General features: G+C 39.7%; 1 protein-coding gene across 3 annotated transcripts in view; it reads right to left on the reverse strand.

The window, feature by feature from the left end:
- Window positions 1-347: 347 nt before the first annotated feature.
- Window positions 348-18,029, reverse strand: part of CALCOCO2 (calcium binding and coiled-coil domain 2) — a 34,969-nt gene continuing 17,287 nt past the window's right edge. For all 3 annotated transcript variants that reach the window (XM_007428488.3, XM_025166822.2, XM_007428487.4), the window contains 10 exons: window positions 17,678-17,780; window positions 16,652-16,785; window positions 14,718-14,843; window positions 13,806-13,912; window positions 13,265-13,355; window positions 10,843-10,965; window positions 8,963-9,049; window positions 6,367-6,487; window positions 4,040-4,068; window positions 348-3,624 (listed from right to left, as the gene is read on the reverse strand). In XM_007428488.3, the coding sequence (XP_007428550.1) occupies window positions 3,442-3,624; window positions 4,040-4,068; window positions 6,367-6,487; window positions 8,963-9,049; window positions 10,843-10,965; window positions 13,265-13,355; window positions 13,806-13,912; window positions 14,718-14,843; window positions 16,652-16,785; window positions 17,678-17,780 (1,104 nt within the window). In that variant the 3' untranslated portion in view covers window positions 348-3,441. The remainder of the gene's footprint in view (window positions 3,625-4,039; window positions 4,069-6,366; window positions 6,488-8,962; window positions 9,050-10,842; window positions 10,966-13,264; window positions 13,356-13,805; window positions 13,913-14,717; window positions 14,844-16,651; window positions 16,786-17,677; window positions 17,781-18,029) is intronic.

An 18,029-nucleotide genomic window follows, 5' to 3' on the forward strand; every position in this document is an offset into this window, starting at 1 on the left:
GTGGTCTCACATTGGTAAATATGTGCTAGTATTTCATTCCTGTTAAAACAGACCTTTTCTGCCTTAACTTGCATTATATTGTATTTTTTAAATTGTTATAAAACCTCAGAACTATCCTGATTTTTTGTTGAAAAAGTGCCATTGCCATTAACCTGACCCTGTGGGGGCAGGGGGAAATCATTGCAAATATCTTAAAACTTGCCTAGGTTTAAAATTGCTTTGTACCCTTTCTTCTTCATTTCAAATAATTATATTTTTATCTTTGAAAAAGAAGAGACTATATTTTGTCATTTCTGATATTCTAAAAAATATTCTTAGTTTTAATAGAAAATTAAATGTGAAAGAAATAACATTGGAATAATTATCATTTTAAAGAACCTCTTGCTTACAGTATTAGCGCTCTTCTTTACACAGTTGAAACACAGCATGAAACACATTAATAGCTACAGAGTTTCACAGACTGAATTACAGTAGTAACAAACCAACTTAATAAAGCTGTTAAATTTACCCAGTTTACACTGAAAGAACTGAGAAATACAATCTTCTAGCTTTCAGAATACTCAACTGCCTCTTTTTCATCTACATCCTTCTCCATCCCTAAAACCATGGTATGGTTTTCTAACAGGATGCCGCAGTGTTGGCTCTATCAGTAGACAGACCCTGGAACTAGGGAGCAGTGGCCAGCTGCTAAAAATTGGAGCTGGGTGTGTCGGGCAGCTGGTCTACTGCTTTACATTTGTGCACCACTGTGCATAGTGCACCACTTTACATCTGTGCACCACTCAGGAAAGATTCAACTGCGAATCCATTCAGCTTCTGTATGTGAAACAAGGGAAATAAAGTCTTGGGCATTACTTCAGGCAGCAAAACATCATAAAGCAGCCTTATATAGCACATCTGTTACAATCTTTATGCAGCTCCTGTGGTAGAAATCTCACCAAGGAAGACCAACAATTGGAGAGCATCCAGACAATCATTTTATTTTGGTAAAAACAGTGAGCCAAGTGTAAAGAGGGCCAAAATAAACTTGCAAGGCAGCTACAGAGCTTCTTCAAAAGAAACAGATGCCACATAATACAAACAGAAATATAGAGGATGAAGCTACTTTTACAACTGATAAGACAGGGTCTTTTATTGATTCCTGAGTGCAAACTGGAATCTAGCTCTGGAAAATAGCCTAAACCTGTTTTTTCTGCTATGCTTAATTATCTGATTTGACACATTAAGGTGATAAAATGGTCTCAGTTTAGAATCATTTCCAAAGACTAACTTCTCTACTAGAAAGCAAATATTTAGAATTCACTACATAACTGTAAATACCTAAAATTCACCACACCCTTACAGGATTCACCAGATACATATGCATTTCCATTCTGAAAAGAATTTGATATATTTTCAATAAGTAATCAATAAGTGCTTGAAAAAGATAAACCAAAATTTATTAAATATCTGTAAGTAGTCCATCATTACAATTTTACGTTTTCTGCACTAGAAAACATTTTCACCAAGATTTTTTAAAGAGACAAACATGGAAGAGAAAAATGCTACTAAAATAGATTCTGCTACATATAGTATTAACCATGTAGCTAGCTAATACATGGTATAAAATCTGTCGGTAAACAGCTGATCTCTTATTACAGCATTCAGTCCTATACAGGAAAAAGTGCACAGTCAATATCACAGAAACGGAAAGGTAAAATAGTGGTTTTTCTTGTATTTCAAGAAAAATATGTTTCAAGAAAAACACGTGTTCTTTCTTGTACCGTAATCCTGATTATATAATGAACATGGCTTTTTGACAGTGCAGCCATATATTTAGAGAAATTTCAACAAAGCGGCACATTTCAGCACCTAACAGAGGGATCCCGGTTATAAGATTGTGACAACTTCTTATTTTTGGAGGTATGACACTACAGTGCAATCTAAAGCATCCAATAAATTGACTCTACGCTGCAAGTCTTGAAAAGTATTAATCTTTTGTTTCCAAAAAAAGCCTTTTTTTTTTTTTTTTTGCTTAATCCTTTCCATACAGTGACAGGACTGGTGAAAACTTGTTAATACCTTGATCAGTGACAGTATCATTAAGAAATTGGGTTCAGCCTTCAGATCATTTTCTGATATATTAGTTAGCTAACTCCCTGACAACAGACATGGAACATTTTTTATGGGAAGAACAACTGTTGCTATGCCTAAACGGCTGCTTCTCAGTTATCCTCCACATTCTATAAAACTGAAGATAATGCTCAAACAAAACACAGAAGCAAGGAAGGCCTGCTTAACAGCATCCCATTATTATTCCCAAATGATCTTTCCAACTATTCACAGTAGTGAACTCTTCCTTATATCCTGAAATTTGGCATCATCAGTTTAAAAGACTTTCTCATTAAACCCTTCCCACATGCAAAACACAAGGTTATATCTGAGTTTTGGGCTGGAAGATCCAAAGCATGTGTTTTCCTAAAAATGGATTGAAGGAAGAGTATTCTTGAGGGCCAAAAACTCCCTAATTAAACAGCTGAGTATGTGTCAGGACATTCAGTCTGATTGGCAGCAGCCTATTATAATTATCATTTACTGAGGAACATTTGGAAAAAGGAGCCTGCCAGTGAGGTTTTAAATTATCCTCCCTCACAGTTCATAACAAAGGCTTTTTGTTGCTGCTGCAAGATGTGATAATAGCAGGGCTTTGAATTCCAAGAAAAAAGGGTGCTTCGGAGTGCAGAGAGAGAATAATAATTATTAAACGTATACGCCACCTGACTCCCAGCGACTCTGGGCAGGATCTGATGCTTACAAAGTGCATGTTTGCAAATCCTAAATACTATTTCTTTTCCTGGGATCACATGGCCATTCTCTGCAGCTGAAGAATTGCAGACAGTGCTACATGTGTCCTCATATTTTCTACAACACCATTTTGCTTTTGAATGTGAAGCACTGCACAACCCTAATGGATACCATAGATTTAAATCTTACAACTAAACAATACAAAGGTAGATCCTGATAGGGCTGTTACTATACTTGCTGTTTGCTTCACAATTATCTTTCTTTTAGCATAAAATAGATACAAAGCAAACAAAGATAGAATTTCTATTCTTCACTATAAATATGGCTAGAAATCTCTAGCTTCCTTTACAAACATGATTTGTTATTAATGGAAGGTTTAGGGTGGAGGAAAACAGCATCTTATTTTTAAATATCCTATAAGATTTAAATATGGAAAATCTTGCTTCTAAAGCAGAAGTACAGTGCACATTTAACAGATATGTTATCAGAAGAAATTAAAGTGATCAGTACTGCAGGCCCAACAGCAAGTTTCAGCCTGTTATGTCAAGTTTAGTATATCAAGTGTCTATCCCTGCCAGATCATACAAAGGAAAGAAATGGAAAAAAGGAAAGAAAGAAAAAGGCATTAGTGTAGTAGCTTAGGTGGTGCAAGCAGGCTTAAGCTTGGTCTAAACGATGGCAAAAGACATGATCATCATACACTTGCTTGTTGGAGCTGTCAAAGGTTTTATCGCAAAATGGACAGTCAAGAATGTGATCTTGCACATGATCCAAATACTGTTGTTCTCCAATGTCATTAGGGAAGACTTCCTGGCACATGGGACATTTTTTCATGGAGACCTGAAGAGAAAAGAACGCAGCAAAAATGTCCAAATTTTTATACAATACAGATTTCTGTTACAGGAAATGGGTGATCTTTGGTTTTGTATCATTCTGACAAGTGATGAAGTGGAAGTGCAGCTAGCAGAGGAAAAGGAGATGGATACTTCAAAGCAACAAGTGCAAAATATTAAGGAACTAAGGGCCCCAAAGCACTAATCTGCCTTTCCCTCAATCCCAAACAATGCTGGTTTAAGGCACCGAAGAGCCATTACAGAAGGATAGTGATTGTAACCAAGCCTAAATATTTGTAGCTTTAACAATCACACATCCTCTCCTTGTTGTCCCTGACTTCACTGCAGTGCTGTCTTTATTGTGTGATTTCAATGTTTTTGTATTGTGCTAAATAATAAAGACATTAAAAGAGAAAACTCACCAGGTTCGTCTCGAGAATCTTTGGCGATGCTGTAAGACAAACCATAGCAAGAAAAATAAAACACTTTGACATTAGTTAATATATAGCATCAGTAACCCTTTAAAATACTGCATGGTGGTAGTGAACAGTGGTGGCAGAAATCAATTAGAATCTATATCTGAACAGTATATTTGTAAAATCTGCCAACACATAATCTGTTGCATCTTATTTGGGCACACGACTCATAGAACCTGCCAGTACCAGTCTTAAAATATTTCTCAGTGAAAAAAATAGCATATCAAAACAGGTATATCTGGTGAAACATGCATATGCTGGAAAGGGGCTTTGTTAGGCTGATAACCTAATAATGCTACAGTGGGGCAAAGAAGTATTTAGTTAGCCACCAATTGTGCAAGTTCTCCCACTTAAAAAGATGAGAGAGGCCTGTAATTTTCATCATAGGTATACCTCAACTATGAGAGACAAAATGGGGGGAAAAATCCAGAAAATCACATTGTCTGATTTTTAAAGAATTTATTTGCAAATCATGGTGGAAAATAAGTATTTGGTCAATATCAAAAGTTCATCTCAATACTTTGTTATATATCCTTTGTTGGCAATGACAGAGGTCAAACATTTTCTGTAAGTCTTCACAAGGTTTTCACACACTGTTGCTGGTATTTTGGCCCATTCCTCCATGCAGATCTCCTCTAGAGCAGTGATGTTTTGGGGCTGTCGCTGGGCAACAAGGACTTTCAACTCCCTCCAAAGGTTTTCCATGGGGTTGAGATCTGGAGACTGGCTAGGCCACTCCAGGACCTTGAAATGCTTCTTACGAAGCCACTCCTTCGTTGCCCGGGCAGTATGTTTGGGATCATTGTCATGCTGAAAGACCCAGCCACGTTTCATCTTCAATGCCCTTGCTGATGGAAGGAGGTGTTCACTCAAAATCTCACAATACATGGCCCTATTCATTCTTTCCTTTACACAGATCAGTCATCCTGGTCCCTTTGCAGAAAAACAGCCCCAAAGCATGATGTTTCCACCCCCATGCTTCACAGTAGGCATGGTGTTCTTTGGATGCAACTCAGCATTCTCTCTCCTCCAAACACGACAAGTTGAGTTTAGACCAAAATGTTCTACTTTGGTTTCATCTGACCATATGACATTCTCCCAATCCTCTTCTGGATCATCCAAATGCTCTCTAGCAAACTTCAGACAGGCCCAGACATGTACTGGCTTAAGCAGGGGGACACGTCTGGCACTGCAGGATTTGAGTCCCTGGCAGCGTAGTATTATTTACTACGTAAAACAAAGGGTAGCCTTTGTTACTTTGGTCCCAGCTCTCTGCAGGTCATTCACTAGGTCCCCCCATGTGGTTCTGGGATTTTTGCTCACCGTTCTTGTGATCATTTTGACCCCACAGGGTGAGATCTTGCATGGAGCCCCAGATCGAGGGAGATTATCAGTGGTCTTGTATGTCTTCCATTTTCTAATTATTGCTCCCACAGTTGATTTCTTCACACCAAGCTGCTTCCCTATTGCAGATTCAGTCTTCCCAGCCTGGTGCAGGTCTACAATTTTGTTTCTGGTGTCCTTCAACAGCTCTTTGGTCTTGGCCATAGTGAAGTTTGGAGTGTGACTGCTTGAGGTTGTGAACAGGTGTCTTTTATACTGATAGCAAGGTCAAACAGGTGCCATTACTACAGGTAACGAGTGGAGGACAGAGGAGCCTCTTAAAGAAGTAGTTACAGGTCTGTGAGAGCCAGACATCTTGCTTGTTTGTAGGTGACCAAATACTTATTTTCTACCATGATTTGCAAATAAATTCTTTAAAAATCAGACAATGTGATTTTCTGGATTTTTTCCCCTCATTTTGTCTCTCATAGTTGAGGTATACCTATGATAAAAATTACAGGCCTCTCTCATCTTTTTAAGTGGGAGAACTTGCACAATTGGTGGCTGACTAAATACTTTTTTGCCCCACTGTATTTCCTCCTGAGGGAATGCAATTAGCTCCCATTTGTGGAGTTATAGACAAATAAAAACACCTGTGATCACTGTTGTGTGATAATATTATCCAAGCATTAACATGCCATTCAATCAATCAGCCTCTCCATTCTTTCCATCACTTTTCTGCTATTTAACCCCCTCCCCAAAGCGCTATGAGAATATTGTTGAAAACACTACAGCAATTTGTTTATTTCTGTAATCCTACAAGCAGAAGTAGCACTTTCTAACCACAAAATCTGGAACTATGGCTATAGTTATGTGCTTTTAAACAACTGAGCATTGAGATATCAATTAACATACTTTTGCTGCTAGTTTGAACCTCCTAACTCACTCACCAGAATATGGATTTCCAGACAGGAGGACTGAATTAGGTGGTGATGGGGATAGGATTCCAGCAGATGAACTGCCTCTTTCAGGGAGGCGTGCCCTCAACTCTTCATTCTCCTGCCATAATTTCTATTAAAAAAAAAAAGTAAAATACAAAATCAGTAACTTTGAAAGTTACCATTTATAGGTAGCTGGGCCCTGAAACAGTTGCTTGCATCTGAAATATAGGAACAAATTCCCTACATGTGTATGGAAACTGGTTTCTCATCAGTCCCACAATACAGTTTCACAGTGGGAACCTCCACACAAAGGTTTTGCAACAGTTCAGAAGCAGCTGTAGATTTTTCTCACTTCATATTGTTGATGTAGAGAGCTGGGAAAGTTTATTTCTGGCTCTGTACTGATTTACTTGAAACTTGATCAAAGTGGGGTGCCTCTCTCCCTTGCAATACTGCAGAGCTTGTAGGCAGGCTGTTTACCCATCACTGGAAACTTTTGCTGATCCCCATCTCCTGGCATCAAAGCTCACATTACTTTCTCTTTCCTCTCCCATCATATAGCATCAGTGTCCTATTCCTAGGACACAGGTAAAATTTAGTATGCACTTGCCACTGAAGCAACATGCAACCATGGTTATAACTATGAGTAAAGTCTCTGCCTACAAAAGTGCTGAACGCCACTGGACCTTTTACAGTTTGCACACGACTCTTAAATGCAATAGAATAGCACTTTGTACTAAAGGAACTTCCCCTTATAACAACCACTTAGTTTTGTTTGCAAATTATCAAATGGACACAACACATATTGAAAATGTGTACAGACACTAATAACTGATTTTATTTCTCTTTTGTGTGGTGAGGATGTCACATACCCTCCTTGTCATGGGAGTGTTTTCTTTTATTATCTTGCTAGAAAATAACCTGAAAGGAGGTACCCTGCATCCTTTGATTGGCAGTTCCACCATTCAATCAACATAGGGGTTTTTCTTAGTCCAGGAACTGGGTTAGCTCAAGGGTAGGGAACCTTTTTTTTTAACCTCTCTTTTGTTCAGCACTGATTGGCTGATAGGGTTCCCTGTGTTCTCAGCAGTTCAAGATCTACAGAATAGAGAACAATCACAGGTCAACTCCAGCCTGCTTTGTGGGGGATTGGGGAATAAAATCCATCTGGTATAGAAGTGCCCAAGATTGGAAAATCTGTATCAATCTATGAGAAAATAAGTATTTTTGAAAGACAATTCAGAGTGTAAAGCTTTTATGAAAAAGCAAAAGTGGGCTGGGAAAGCTGTTAATCTGGTTCTCGTGTTCAAACTAATGTCTGTTAATTTTTTTCAAGGCCACAGAACACCAAGCAAAATAGTGCTTCCTAAAAAAAAAGTGTGTGAGAATTATCCAAGGGCAAGCTAGGTGCCAAGCCTGAAGAACACTGCTTCAGACTCTGGATTTGGGATAGGCCTAGCTAGTAAGTGCAGTTTGCTGGGAGGCTTCATTCTACAAGTGAAGGCACTGGATGCAGACTTGGCCACTAGGCTGATTGTGCTACCTGATGGTTGACTGCAGGTGCCAGGTGTTTTGTCTGCTCATCCCACCGGCAGTCTGCAGTGGCCTCTACCTGGCCATCCTTCACTTCACTCAGTGAAGTTGCAGGAGCTGTGTAAAACTCTGAAGAGGTCATTCAACAACATTGCCCTGACCAATAATCCTATGCTTTGCAGCACCTTGGGTGAGGAATTCTGTGCAGCCACAAACAACATTTCCAAGAAACCCCTACTCGAAGAACCAGTGCAGGTCAAGACAATGAGTCAAATCACCTTAAAAAGATCTGCACAGCAATATATACACAATGCTGTAATGGCAGCTGATTTGGCTTGGTGCTCAAGGTTGAATTATTTTTTAAGAATGCATGCAGTACACTTGCAGACTGTTCACAGAGCATAATGTTCTATCAACACACATTTTATGAAAAACTGTTTGAAACATAGGTTTTTAATACCAGAATAGGCCAATTAGTAGCATCAGAGAGAAATATTGAAATTGTGGCAGGGAAATTGTATAGTTTGTGAATTACTATTGTGCTTTCTGGAATTACAATGTGAGAATTACTGTTCAACAGTAATTCTTGTTTTCAGACAAGTTGGAAGATAATACCATACTCTTTCAGGTTATAACAGTTTCCTTGTTTTAAAACATTTCTTACCTCACAGGATAAACAGATGAGCAGCTATGTACAAGCTTTCCTTCAAGGGCAGTAATATTTACAGTTAATAATATTCTCCCCAAATACAGCTCTCTTGAAAACACAGGTGCCCTGCCCATTGAAGGCAGGCAGGAAGATACTTTTGGGAGATCCACAGATAGGATATGAAGATAGCTCTCCTCTGCTTTTAACTAGGAATTTTGGCATTATCAGTACATTGCCTTCCCAATCTGTCTTTGAGATGTTTGGGGATTAAAACTTCCAGAATTCTTAGCTACAAGGAGGCTACTAGGTTGGAAAAAGCTGTCCCAAGCAACTTCTAACTGTCCCTAACTGCACAATACTGCCCAACACACAACAATCCAACAGTAGGTTCTCTCCCCACTCCCCGCAAGACAAAGTCTGCACCTGATTTTCTTGCTCTATTTCCTCCTTTTCCTCCTTCAGGATTTGAAGTGCGAGTGTTTGTTCCTCCTTGATTTTATCCAACATTTGCTAAGGAAAGAGAAAAGCTGGAGCATAATTAGAAGCCAAAGGGCAAATGGTATGAAGAAACATCTGTCCATTATTTTTCAAACCCATACTCCATACTTCTTCAACTGGAACTCAGGGTTAACATCAATTTCATTCTTACAGCAGCCCTGTGGAGTAAGGTTAGGCTGAAAGATAATGAGGAGCACAAGATCTTCCAGTAAGCCTCAGGACTGAGAACTGAAATTAGGCCTCCCCAATCTAAATCCAACACTCTAATCACTATACCATGCCAGCACTTCCAGAAGGATAATAGCATTCATACTGGTTGCCCTAATCAAATAATCTCTGCATAATTCTAAGCCATTGATAGGAGACTTTGCTGCTTTTTTACAGCACAAATAAAATGGGTGAAGTGGGCAGCAGGGAGACGCTGAAATTGGTCCACTCTAAAATACGCATTGACCCTCTGTAATAGTAGGACTGCTTATAAAATAACTGAACAGGCACATGGGTACGAGAGGAAAGATCTTTATATATGCACAGGTGGATGGATGGACAGATACTTTTTAAAAACTGAGTCAAGGGAAATGGAACACAAAGAAGTTAGGACAAGCTTCAACGTAGTGCAAATAACAGAATGACACAGCTATACAGGAATATTTCTGCCGAAAATTGGAGCAAGAAGTTCATTAAAGGTTCTTCTCCACAAGAATGGGGGGAGGGGGAGGAGAGAATAAAAGAACAGCATATACAGAGAAAGTCAAAGTATGTGGATTATCCCCCAAATTTGGACCCCAACAGAACACAGTTCTGCCTTAGAATATTCCCATTTCTTCTTGATCAGGCACCGAAGCAAAGAATGATAACGGACAGACCGAGAGCCTCAAACTCAAATTATCATAGGTGCTGTATGAGGACTAATTGAAAATCATATCTAGGATGATATAACCTAGGACATTCATCCCACTAAAAGCTGCCCAAGTCCTGCTTATATTATTCTCCTCTCTTATTGTTAAGCAAATAGATCCTTCTTCCTTTTCTTTTTTCCCTGTTTACTTCTTTGCCCCCTTCCCTTAGCAGAGAGATCTTGTTTGCTTACTGTCCTTCCCACTCCTGACCCAGCAGAAGGACCCTTGTGGTAGAACTGTGAGTCCGAACCCTTCTCCCTGGTCACTGTCTCCTTTCCTCCCCCAAGCAGTCCCAGATTCCCAGCCCATCTCATCTGGCTAAGCCTCATCTCCATGCCTGGTACCTCCTTACCAGCAGCACCCACAGCAAAGAGCCAGAGCAGGCAAGAGTTCCTGAAATTTGTGCTGCTCAGCATGAGAGAAATCAGAATGCCAACTACTCCATTGCTAGGAACTCTGCCAGGTTAGTCTAAGGAAGGCCACTCTGCCATGCTGCTCCTCTTCCTGGAGCCCTTCCCATGGCACAGCCTATTCATCTACATAGTCTTGTCTACAAAATATTGTTGGGCACATCAGAAAATGATAAGTGGGTGGCGAGTTTGAATCCCTGGTAGACAAACTCTTGCTGGCTGCTATAAACCTTCCCTTTAAAGTGACTACTAAGTTTGTAAGAAACTCCCCTAAAATAAACAGATAATAGGACTACAGTATGTGCTGTATTCCTTAGAAGTAACTGTTCTTCTGCCTAATAGCCTTAATAGTAGTGGCAGCCTTGAACTGTGAATGTAATACCCCATATCTTCATTAGATTAATAAACTATGGTTTTTTGCTAGTGAAGAATCAAAACTTAAAGTATTTATAGTTTAAAAACTATAAGGCAAAAAAAAAAAAAGCAGCACAATTACCTGTGTAAGCAAGGTGGCATTTAATTTACAATTCTCTTCCTTCAACTGCTCCAGATGCTTTGCTTTGCCTTTAATTGTCTCCTGCAGGTTGTCCACTTCCTTCTGTTGACTCTGCACTTGTAACTAACAAAAAGAAGATCAAGAATGCAGATCAAGAAAAGGAACAACTAGGTAATTGGGCTCAAAGTTAGTCTTGTTTTGTAAAATTTCCAGATTTGATAATTATGAAATGTATTTATTTATTTATTAAATTTATATGCTGCCCATCTCCCCCAGAGGGTGACTCTGGGCGGCTCACAATTAAAACCAAGCATTAAAAACAGTAAAAATATAAATATCCATATTAAATTAGCTAAAAAATAATATTATATAAAAAGACTATATATAATTCAAAATGGCGGGGGGGCAGAATAGATTACCCCACCAGCCAATTCCAACAATGCGGGCCCCCATTGGGCCCCCAGGCCATCTGACATAGCCAAGATTTCAGTCTTCTGGAAGGCCATGAGAGTGGGGGCGGACTGCGCCTCAGGTGGAAGGTTGTTCCACAGGGCAGGAGCCATGGCAGAAAAGGACCTTTTCCTAGATCCTGCCAGCTGAAATTCCTTGACTGGTGGGGTCCGCAACCTGCCCCTTCTGCCGGACCGAGTGGGGTGAGCTGATATAACTAATAGATATTTATCCCCATATTCTGGTTAAAATTTCAGACTCCAACTAGAATAGTAATCAAAATAATGAGCAAAACTTTGTAAATATATAGTATCATACCTGAAAAAGGAATGTTTTGTGTAGCATTTATTTCCAATTAATTAGTTAAGGTACTAATGAAGTTACCTAGTTGGGTAATGAAACATCTACAAGCAAACAACCCAGCTCAGAGAGCACCAAGAATTCCATAGTACAAAGACATTTTAAATACACAACTGAAGAACAAGTGAGTACAGGTAGTCCTCAACTCACAACAAGAATTGGGACTGGAATTTCCTTTGCTAAGTGATGCGCTCGTAATGCGCAACCGCACCACTTAGTGACAGTAATCCTTGCAGTCCCGGTTGCTGTCATTAACTGAATTCCAAAGTCATTAGGCAAGGTGACTTCATGCCAGCTTCCCACAACCAAAGTCAGTGGGGAAGCTGGCAGGAAGTTACAAGTCTCAGGCCCGTAGGCAGGTAAGTGGCTGCTGCTGGGTGGGGGAGTGAGGGGGTGGGTGGGGTTGTGGGGGAAGGGCAGGGAGGGTGCGCGGGGGTGCGCAAGAGGCACTGTGCAGGTTGGGGAGGGTGCATGAGAGGTGCCATATGGGTTGGGGAGGGTGGGGGAGGGTGCATGAGAAGCACCACGCAGGTCAGGGATGGCGTGAAGGTGCGCGAGAAGCGCTGTGCAGGTCAGGGATGGTGGGCTAGGGTGTGTGAGAGGGGAGGGTGGGCAAGAGGCACTGCACGGATTGGGGAGGGTGCACAAGAGGCACCATGCAGGTTGGGGAGGGTATGTGAGTGGCTGGTGCTGCACGTGTGTAGAAGGGCTGTAGGAGGGTGTGCAAGTGGGGGAGACTTACCCCAGTGATTTGGAATCCTTCCTGCCAGTTTCCCCTTTGATGTTCTGGGGAGGCTGGCATGGAAGGTTGCAAATGGTGATCACATGATCACGTGGTTAAATAAAAACAGGTTGCTAAATGCCCAGATCACGATCACGTGACCATGAAAGTGCTGGGACAGCCGGAACTGCAAGGACCGGTTATAACCACCATTCATTCAGTGCTGTCGTAACCTCAAATGGTCACTGAACAAATGATTGTAAGTGGAGGACTACCTGTAAATAAACAAATACGTAAAGGAAATGAAACCAAATGTAACTTGTGAATGGATTTTGGCTCATAGTGTGCTACTCAAAGATCAAATAGAGCTTTTGGCCCCAGAGAAGTTATATATTCTTGGCTTAATGAGTAGAACAATTCAGATAAGGTTTTTAATTCTGTGATGTTAAACGTTAAGCATATAGATGCAGTGTAACATATAAATAGGAAGTATTTAGTGATAGAACAGAAGGTTGTTCCTAAATTCAGACAAGGATGAAATTATGTATCAACATACATTTGTGGTTGGTGCTGGTTTGCAAGAAAGTTATGTGAAAGAATTGGATATATTTGGTTCTGTCAAGCACAAATTCTGTTTCTGACTCTCAAAAATGGGGATTTGAGAAGTTCTCTCTTGCCTTTCACTCCCTCAAAGCTTGCAGCTTATAAACAAATCTTCCCCAGTGTGATGCCCTTCAGATGTATTGAGACTGCAAGAACCCCCAGAATCTGCACTGCTGGTCATGTTGGCTGAGATTTCTGGGAGCTGCAGTGCCAACATACCTGGAAGGGATGTGTTCAGGAAAGATTATTATAAACCCTTAAGAAAAGATCCCAGAGCTGCTCACTCACTTGAAGCTCTTCTATTTGACTCAGACTGCTTCTCAGCTGGTTTCCCAGCTGTTCCTTCTCAGATAATATGGATTCTTTTTCTTCTTTGACCCTGTTTGGAAACAGGCATAGCAGATTATTATTATTTCCTTACTGCATTTATATACTACCAAAAACAGAAGTTCTCTGGATAATTCACGGAACAAAGATTAGAACTATAAAATATGCAAATGCAGTATTTATCACTTAAGGTGAATCCAGAGAACAATCTTTTTAAGCACAATATAGATATTATCATTGTTATTATTATTGTTATTCAAATGTTAACCATAGCTAACTACATCTACTAAAAACAAGCCAGTTTCATAAAACTATGGCCTTGCATTTGTTTCCACACAGATAATAAAAACAGAATTGAGGGATTCCAAACATCTTTTTTATGGCTGCATTGGAAAGGGAACAGGGATTTCATAGACCCAAGGCTCTCCTGGGCTTCAGCACTAAAGTTTATTTAGTGTTGTGATTCAACCAGCTGTCTCCAGGAGAAAAAAAAAATACTTGCTGCATCAGTTCTGCCTTTATGGCACACTTTTCCTTTTCTAGATCTTTCTTCTGGGATTCCAGGTTCTCACATCTGCTCTCTAAAGTATTCACGCTATTTTGAAGAGCCTGAAAAGTCAAGAGCAGAAAACCAAAATTGGATCATCAAGATTACCATTTCTTATAATTTCACAAGTAACTAAGGAGCAATTGGCATTTCTGTTTACTTACTTGAACATATAGTTATGTTTTAACCTCATCTCCCTATTACATTTCTGGCGAATCTATAAGCCACTCTGCAATGAATGATCAGTGGACTCTTCCTCTTTGCCTTGGGGTGTTTTTGTTCTGTAGTTTTTTATAGTTTCCATTACTACAGCCAATTCTGGCTAAGGAAACTTAGTTCTAAATTCATGAAGCTGCATAGTCTCAGTCTTCAGAATACCCTCTATTCTGAAGCTCCGTTACTTTTGTTTGGACACACATAACCTCCTCCATATATCCCATAACCAGGTTGTCCTAACATCAATATCTTGGTAACTAGGGTTCAATCAACTTTTTGTAACCTCTGCATAATTTGGTCCTCCTTCCCACTTTTTAAACTAGCATTTTTAGAAGAAACTGCATAGTGTTCCATGCTTCCCTTTTTAGTAACACAGATACCTTCTTTATACCAATCCAGACTCAACACTGAATACTGACAGATAGTGGTCTTTCCTTGTTCTCCCCAATCCGGGTGGAATGTTTTCTTAGCAGTCCATTAAAAGTGGCAAACTGGATGAACCTATACATTTATTAAGCTATTCCTACCTTACTCTGAGGGCAAATTCTGAGGAGATTGTAAACTCTACATTATTCTAGAAAGAAAAGACTAGTTAAGTGTACTCAGGTTTCTTTTTGTTGTGCTTTATTGTGTTTTGGAGATGGCTCCTACCTTGGCTGCCACAAGTTCTTCCTGCAGATGCAAATTCTGCTCCTGGAGACTTACTAGGTTCTTCTTCAGTTTCTGGTTTTCTTGAAGCAATGTTGCATTTTGCTGCTGTATTTCCTCCACTTCCCCCTGCAAAACAAAATCAAAACAAAAGAACCAAAGTTACATAGTACTAACATGTTCTGGAAAGGTGCGCCAGATCCTTCAAGATGCAACTGGTTCTTCAGATCAAATGTTTGTTATATATTTTTGGTAATGAGTTCTGAATCAATTACCTTTTAATTTGATGCAATGCTAACTGCATCAGTAGAAACAGCACATTAAGGATGGTTTTTATCTCATTAGTTTGGTCTGATCACCTGATTCATTTTTTGAAATATGAAAGAATTGAAGAATAGAATACCATTTTTGTGTAGGCACTCCCACACAGTTATTAGTTAGCCACTCTGCTTGCTTATGCTGCACTACCTTAGTAAGCATTCTTTGCACATGTCTGTCGGAGGTGAAGCACCAGCTGTTTGAATTCCTGGGACACAGACATTTCTGAGATATAATAATTCAAGATCAGCTCCTAAGATTTTATTTTTAGAATGGGGTAGATTACTTAACTTAAAGCAAGTCACGCCATATATGCAAACAGTGGAAACTTCTAAGACATCTCAGCAAAGTGTTTAATGTCTTTTTGTCTAAATTCTATATGATAAGTAGCCACTACTGAGATCAGTCTGGTAATGCAAAGTTTTGCTCTAAAAGGTGGATTTTTAAAAAACTATTAAAAATATTCCATCAGCATCCAAACTCTTATAGTTGTGACCATAAGAGGTGCCTGATGATTCATTCTATTTATTTTAAATACTGCTCTTCCATCTCCTTTGTGCTCAGAGATGAGTTGAGAGAATATTTTAAAAACAAGTATACGTTAATGAGCGTTCAATAAACTTTCTCAAATACCTAAATATAGGATTACATGGAAATATGTACTAGCAAGAGTTTAACCAAAGATGTCATGGAGATAGTATGGAATAACCCCTTCCCTATTTGAAAACTATGTTAGCATGCTGCTCCCTGACAAATGTGTGAGAATTCACTGTATATTAATGTATTCTGCTCTGACATACGTTCAGTTGCTTTCCCCTAAAATTATTTCATCAAGTCACTGGATGTATTTAGTGTTAATTTTGATTTTTTTTTTTTAAATATATTTTTTACCAGGCTGGATGTTTTTGTGTCAGTGTTTGACTTTGATGGTTTTATGCGATGTCTCATTCTCAGCAGCACTGAGAGCCAAAAGGAGGCCGGCCAGTTCTTTGTGGGTCAAGCTGATCAGACTGTAGATAAGGTGGAAGAAGTGCAACCTTTCTCTGCTGAAGCCAAAAAGAAACCTTTTGTGTGTGTCTATGGGTACACATACAGATATGTGTAATTATGGGTACATGCAGTCCCCTACACACCAATCAATCTTCAGATCAAAAAAACTACCCATTCCTATTGTATGGAATCTAATTTTTTTTAAAAAAACATGCTGTAATGGAAGCCATATTGGGAAGGATTTTCTTTTTCCTAAAATGGTATTATGAAAATATTTTTTTAAAAGATAAAGTCAGAAAGGCGTAAGCTTGCTGGTGCAGGTTCAACGTATCTCAGACAAGACATTACGAGAGTGCGAAATGTTTTGATTTTGAACCATTTTGAACTTGAAACACCCTGTTTTGAGTTTGAAATGCCTCACTTAAAGCGTGAAACAGCTGTTTCTAATGTGAAATGGACTGTTTCAAGCAGGTTGGAAGTGTTTCAGGGCCAGAACATTTCAAGCCTGAAACACTTTCAAAATGCTCAAACAGCTGTTTCATGCTTAGAGCTGCAAATCTTGAAGACAGAAAATTCTGCATATTCCTATAAGCCTTTATCCAGTTCAGGACTTAAGAAAGGAAACCAACCTGGGTAGTAACCACCAGCATGTCATCCTCAGCCTCAGTACGGAATTGAAAGGGGACACTGGCCCCACGGATTTGCCCATCTTGATCAACATAGCAAAACTGATAATACTCATCATCTTTTGGCAGGTAGTAAGCTGAAAGAACAAAAAGCCACACTTCATGTCTAGAAAGTCTCAATCATTCAGAGTAAATACAGAAGTTAACTGTCTTACACCTAGTCATGGGTTATCCTTCAGAGGTAATTTGCTGGATGCCAAACATCAGGATGGCTGATAGCTTTTAAAATTTCTCTCTTCCCCAAGAAGCAGGGCTGACAGCTCTAACTAGATATCTGAATGGGTCTCTTGCATAAGGGTTTTGGAATCAGACCCAGATTAAGCCTAGCACTTAAATGAAATGAAATTAAGCCTAGTGCCCCAGCCCTTCCTTCCTTCGTTTATTTCTTCAGTCTCATGATCTTTACTCTTACTAGCAACAGCTCCCTCAGATCTCAGGTTAATGTCTCACCATAGCCATAGCTGAGGTGGGGAACAAGTGATATCATACTTGTAGCATGTACCAGCATACACTTTACTGCTGAACTACACTGACTTCTCAAGAAACAGCTTTCTTTTCTCCCTCCAGTGGTATGGGTTACCCAAGCAGGAAATACTAGCTATAAAACTGTATATAACAACTAATTCTGTTAGCGCTGGGTGAAATCACGCTTTTTATCTCCTACAGGAAGGGAGGGAAGGATGACAGACACTACCAGGGTTGTTGAGGATGGTTTACAATACTATCAGCAACCAAGTCTTAATCTGGCAAAATAATAAAAACAATTAATAAAATTAATAAACCCAGCAATTGGTTTAACAGTTTCCTTTTAAGGGACTGCTAGTGAATGAAGCCTAGATTTCAAATAACCCATTTTGGAAGCCACAATGACACTACATGCAAAGTTGGATATCAGCAGGTAACAATGTGATTGCTGCAGCAGGTTTCCTTTTGCAAAACTGCACCACCAATTCCCCTCCCATCACTGACCTTTAAAAACCACCTGTTGTTGTTCAGCACTGCTGCTCTCAGAGATGCTGGGCAGAGGGGCCCACATGAATGTGTAGTATTCACGAGTTGTCTTCCATCCCACCTGTAAGCAACAGCAAAATGCATGTGAAGGCTTCTGGTTCCTGCTCCAACTAGAATTTAACCAACCTGGGGCCCTCCACATGTGCTGGAACTGCTGAAGGCTATACTAACTGTGGATTCTGGGAAGTGCAATCCAAGCACATCTTCAAGACATTTAGAGATGCCATGCTGTATTTGTTTTGCATTCTCTAGTGCCATCCAATAAATGGTTACTCAGTGAAATCATTATAGGTTATATTGAGGCAGAGTG

Source organism: Python bivittatus, unplaced genomic scaffold (assembly GCF_059951505.1).
Source record: "Python bivittatus isolate LINGU-HERP-01145 unplaced genomic scaffold, Pbiv_v1 ctg000410_np1212, whole genome shotgun sequence".
NCBI classification, from domain to species: Eukaryota; Metazoa; Chordata; class Lepidosauria; order Squamata; family Pythonidae; genus Python; species Python bivittatus.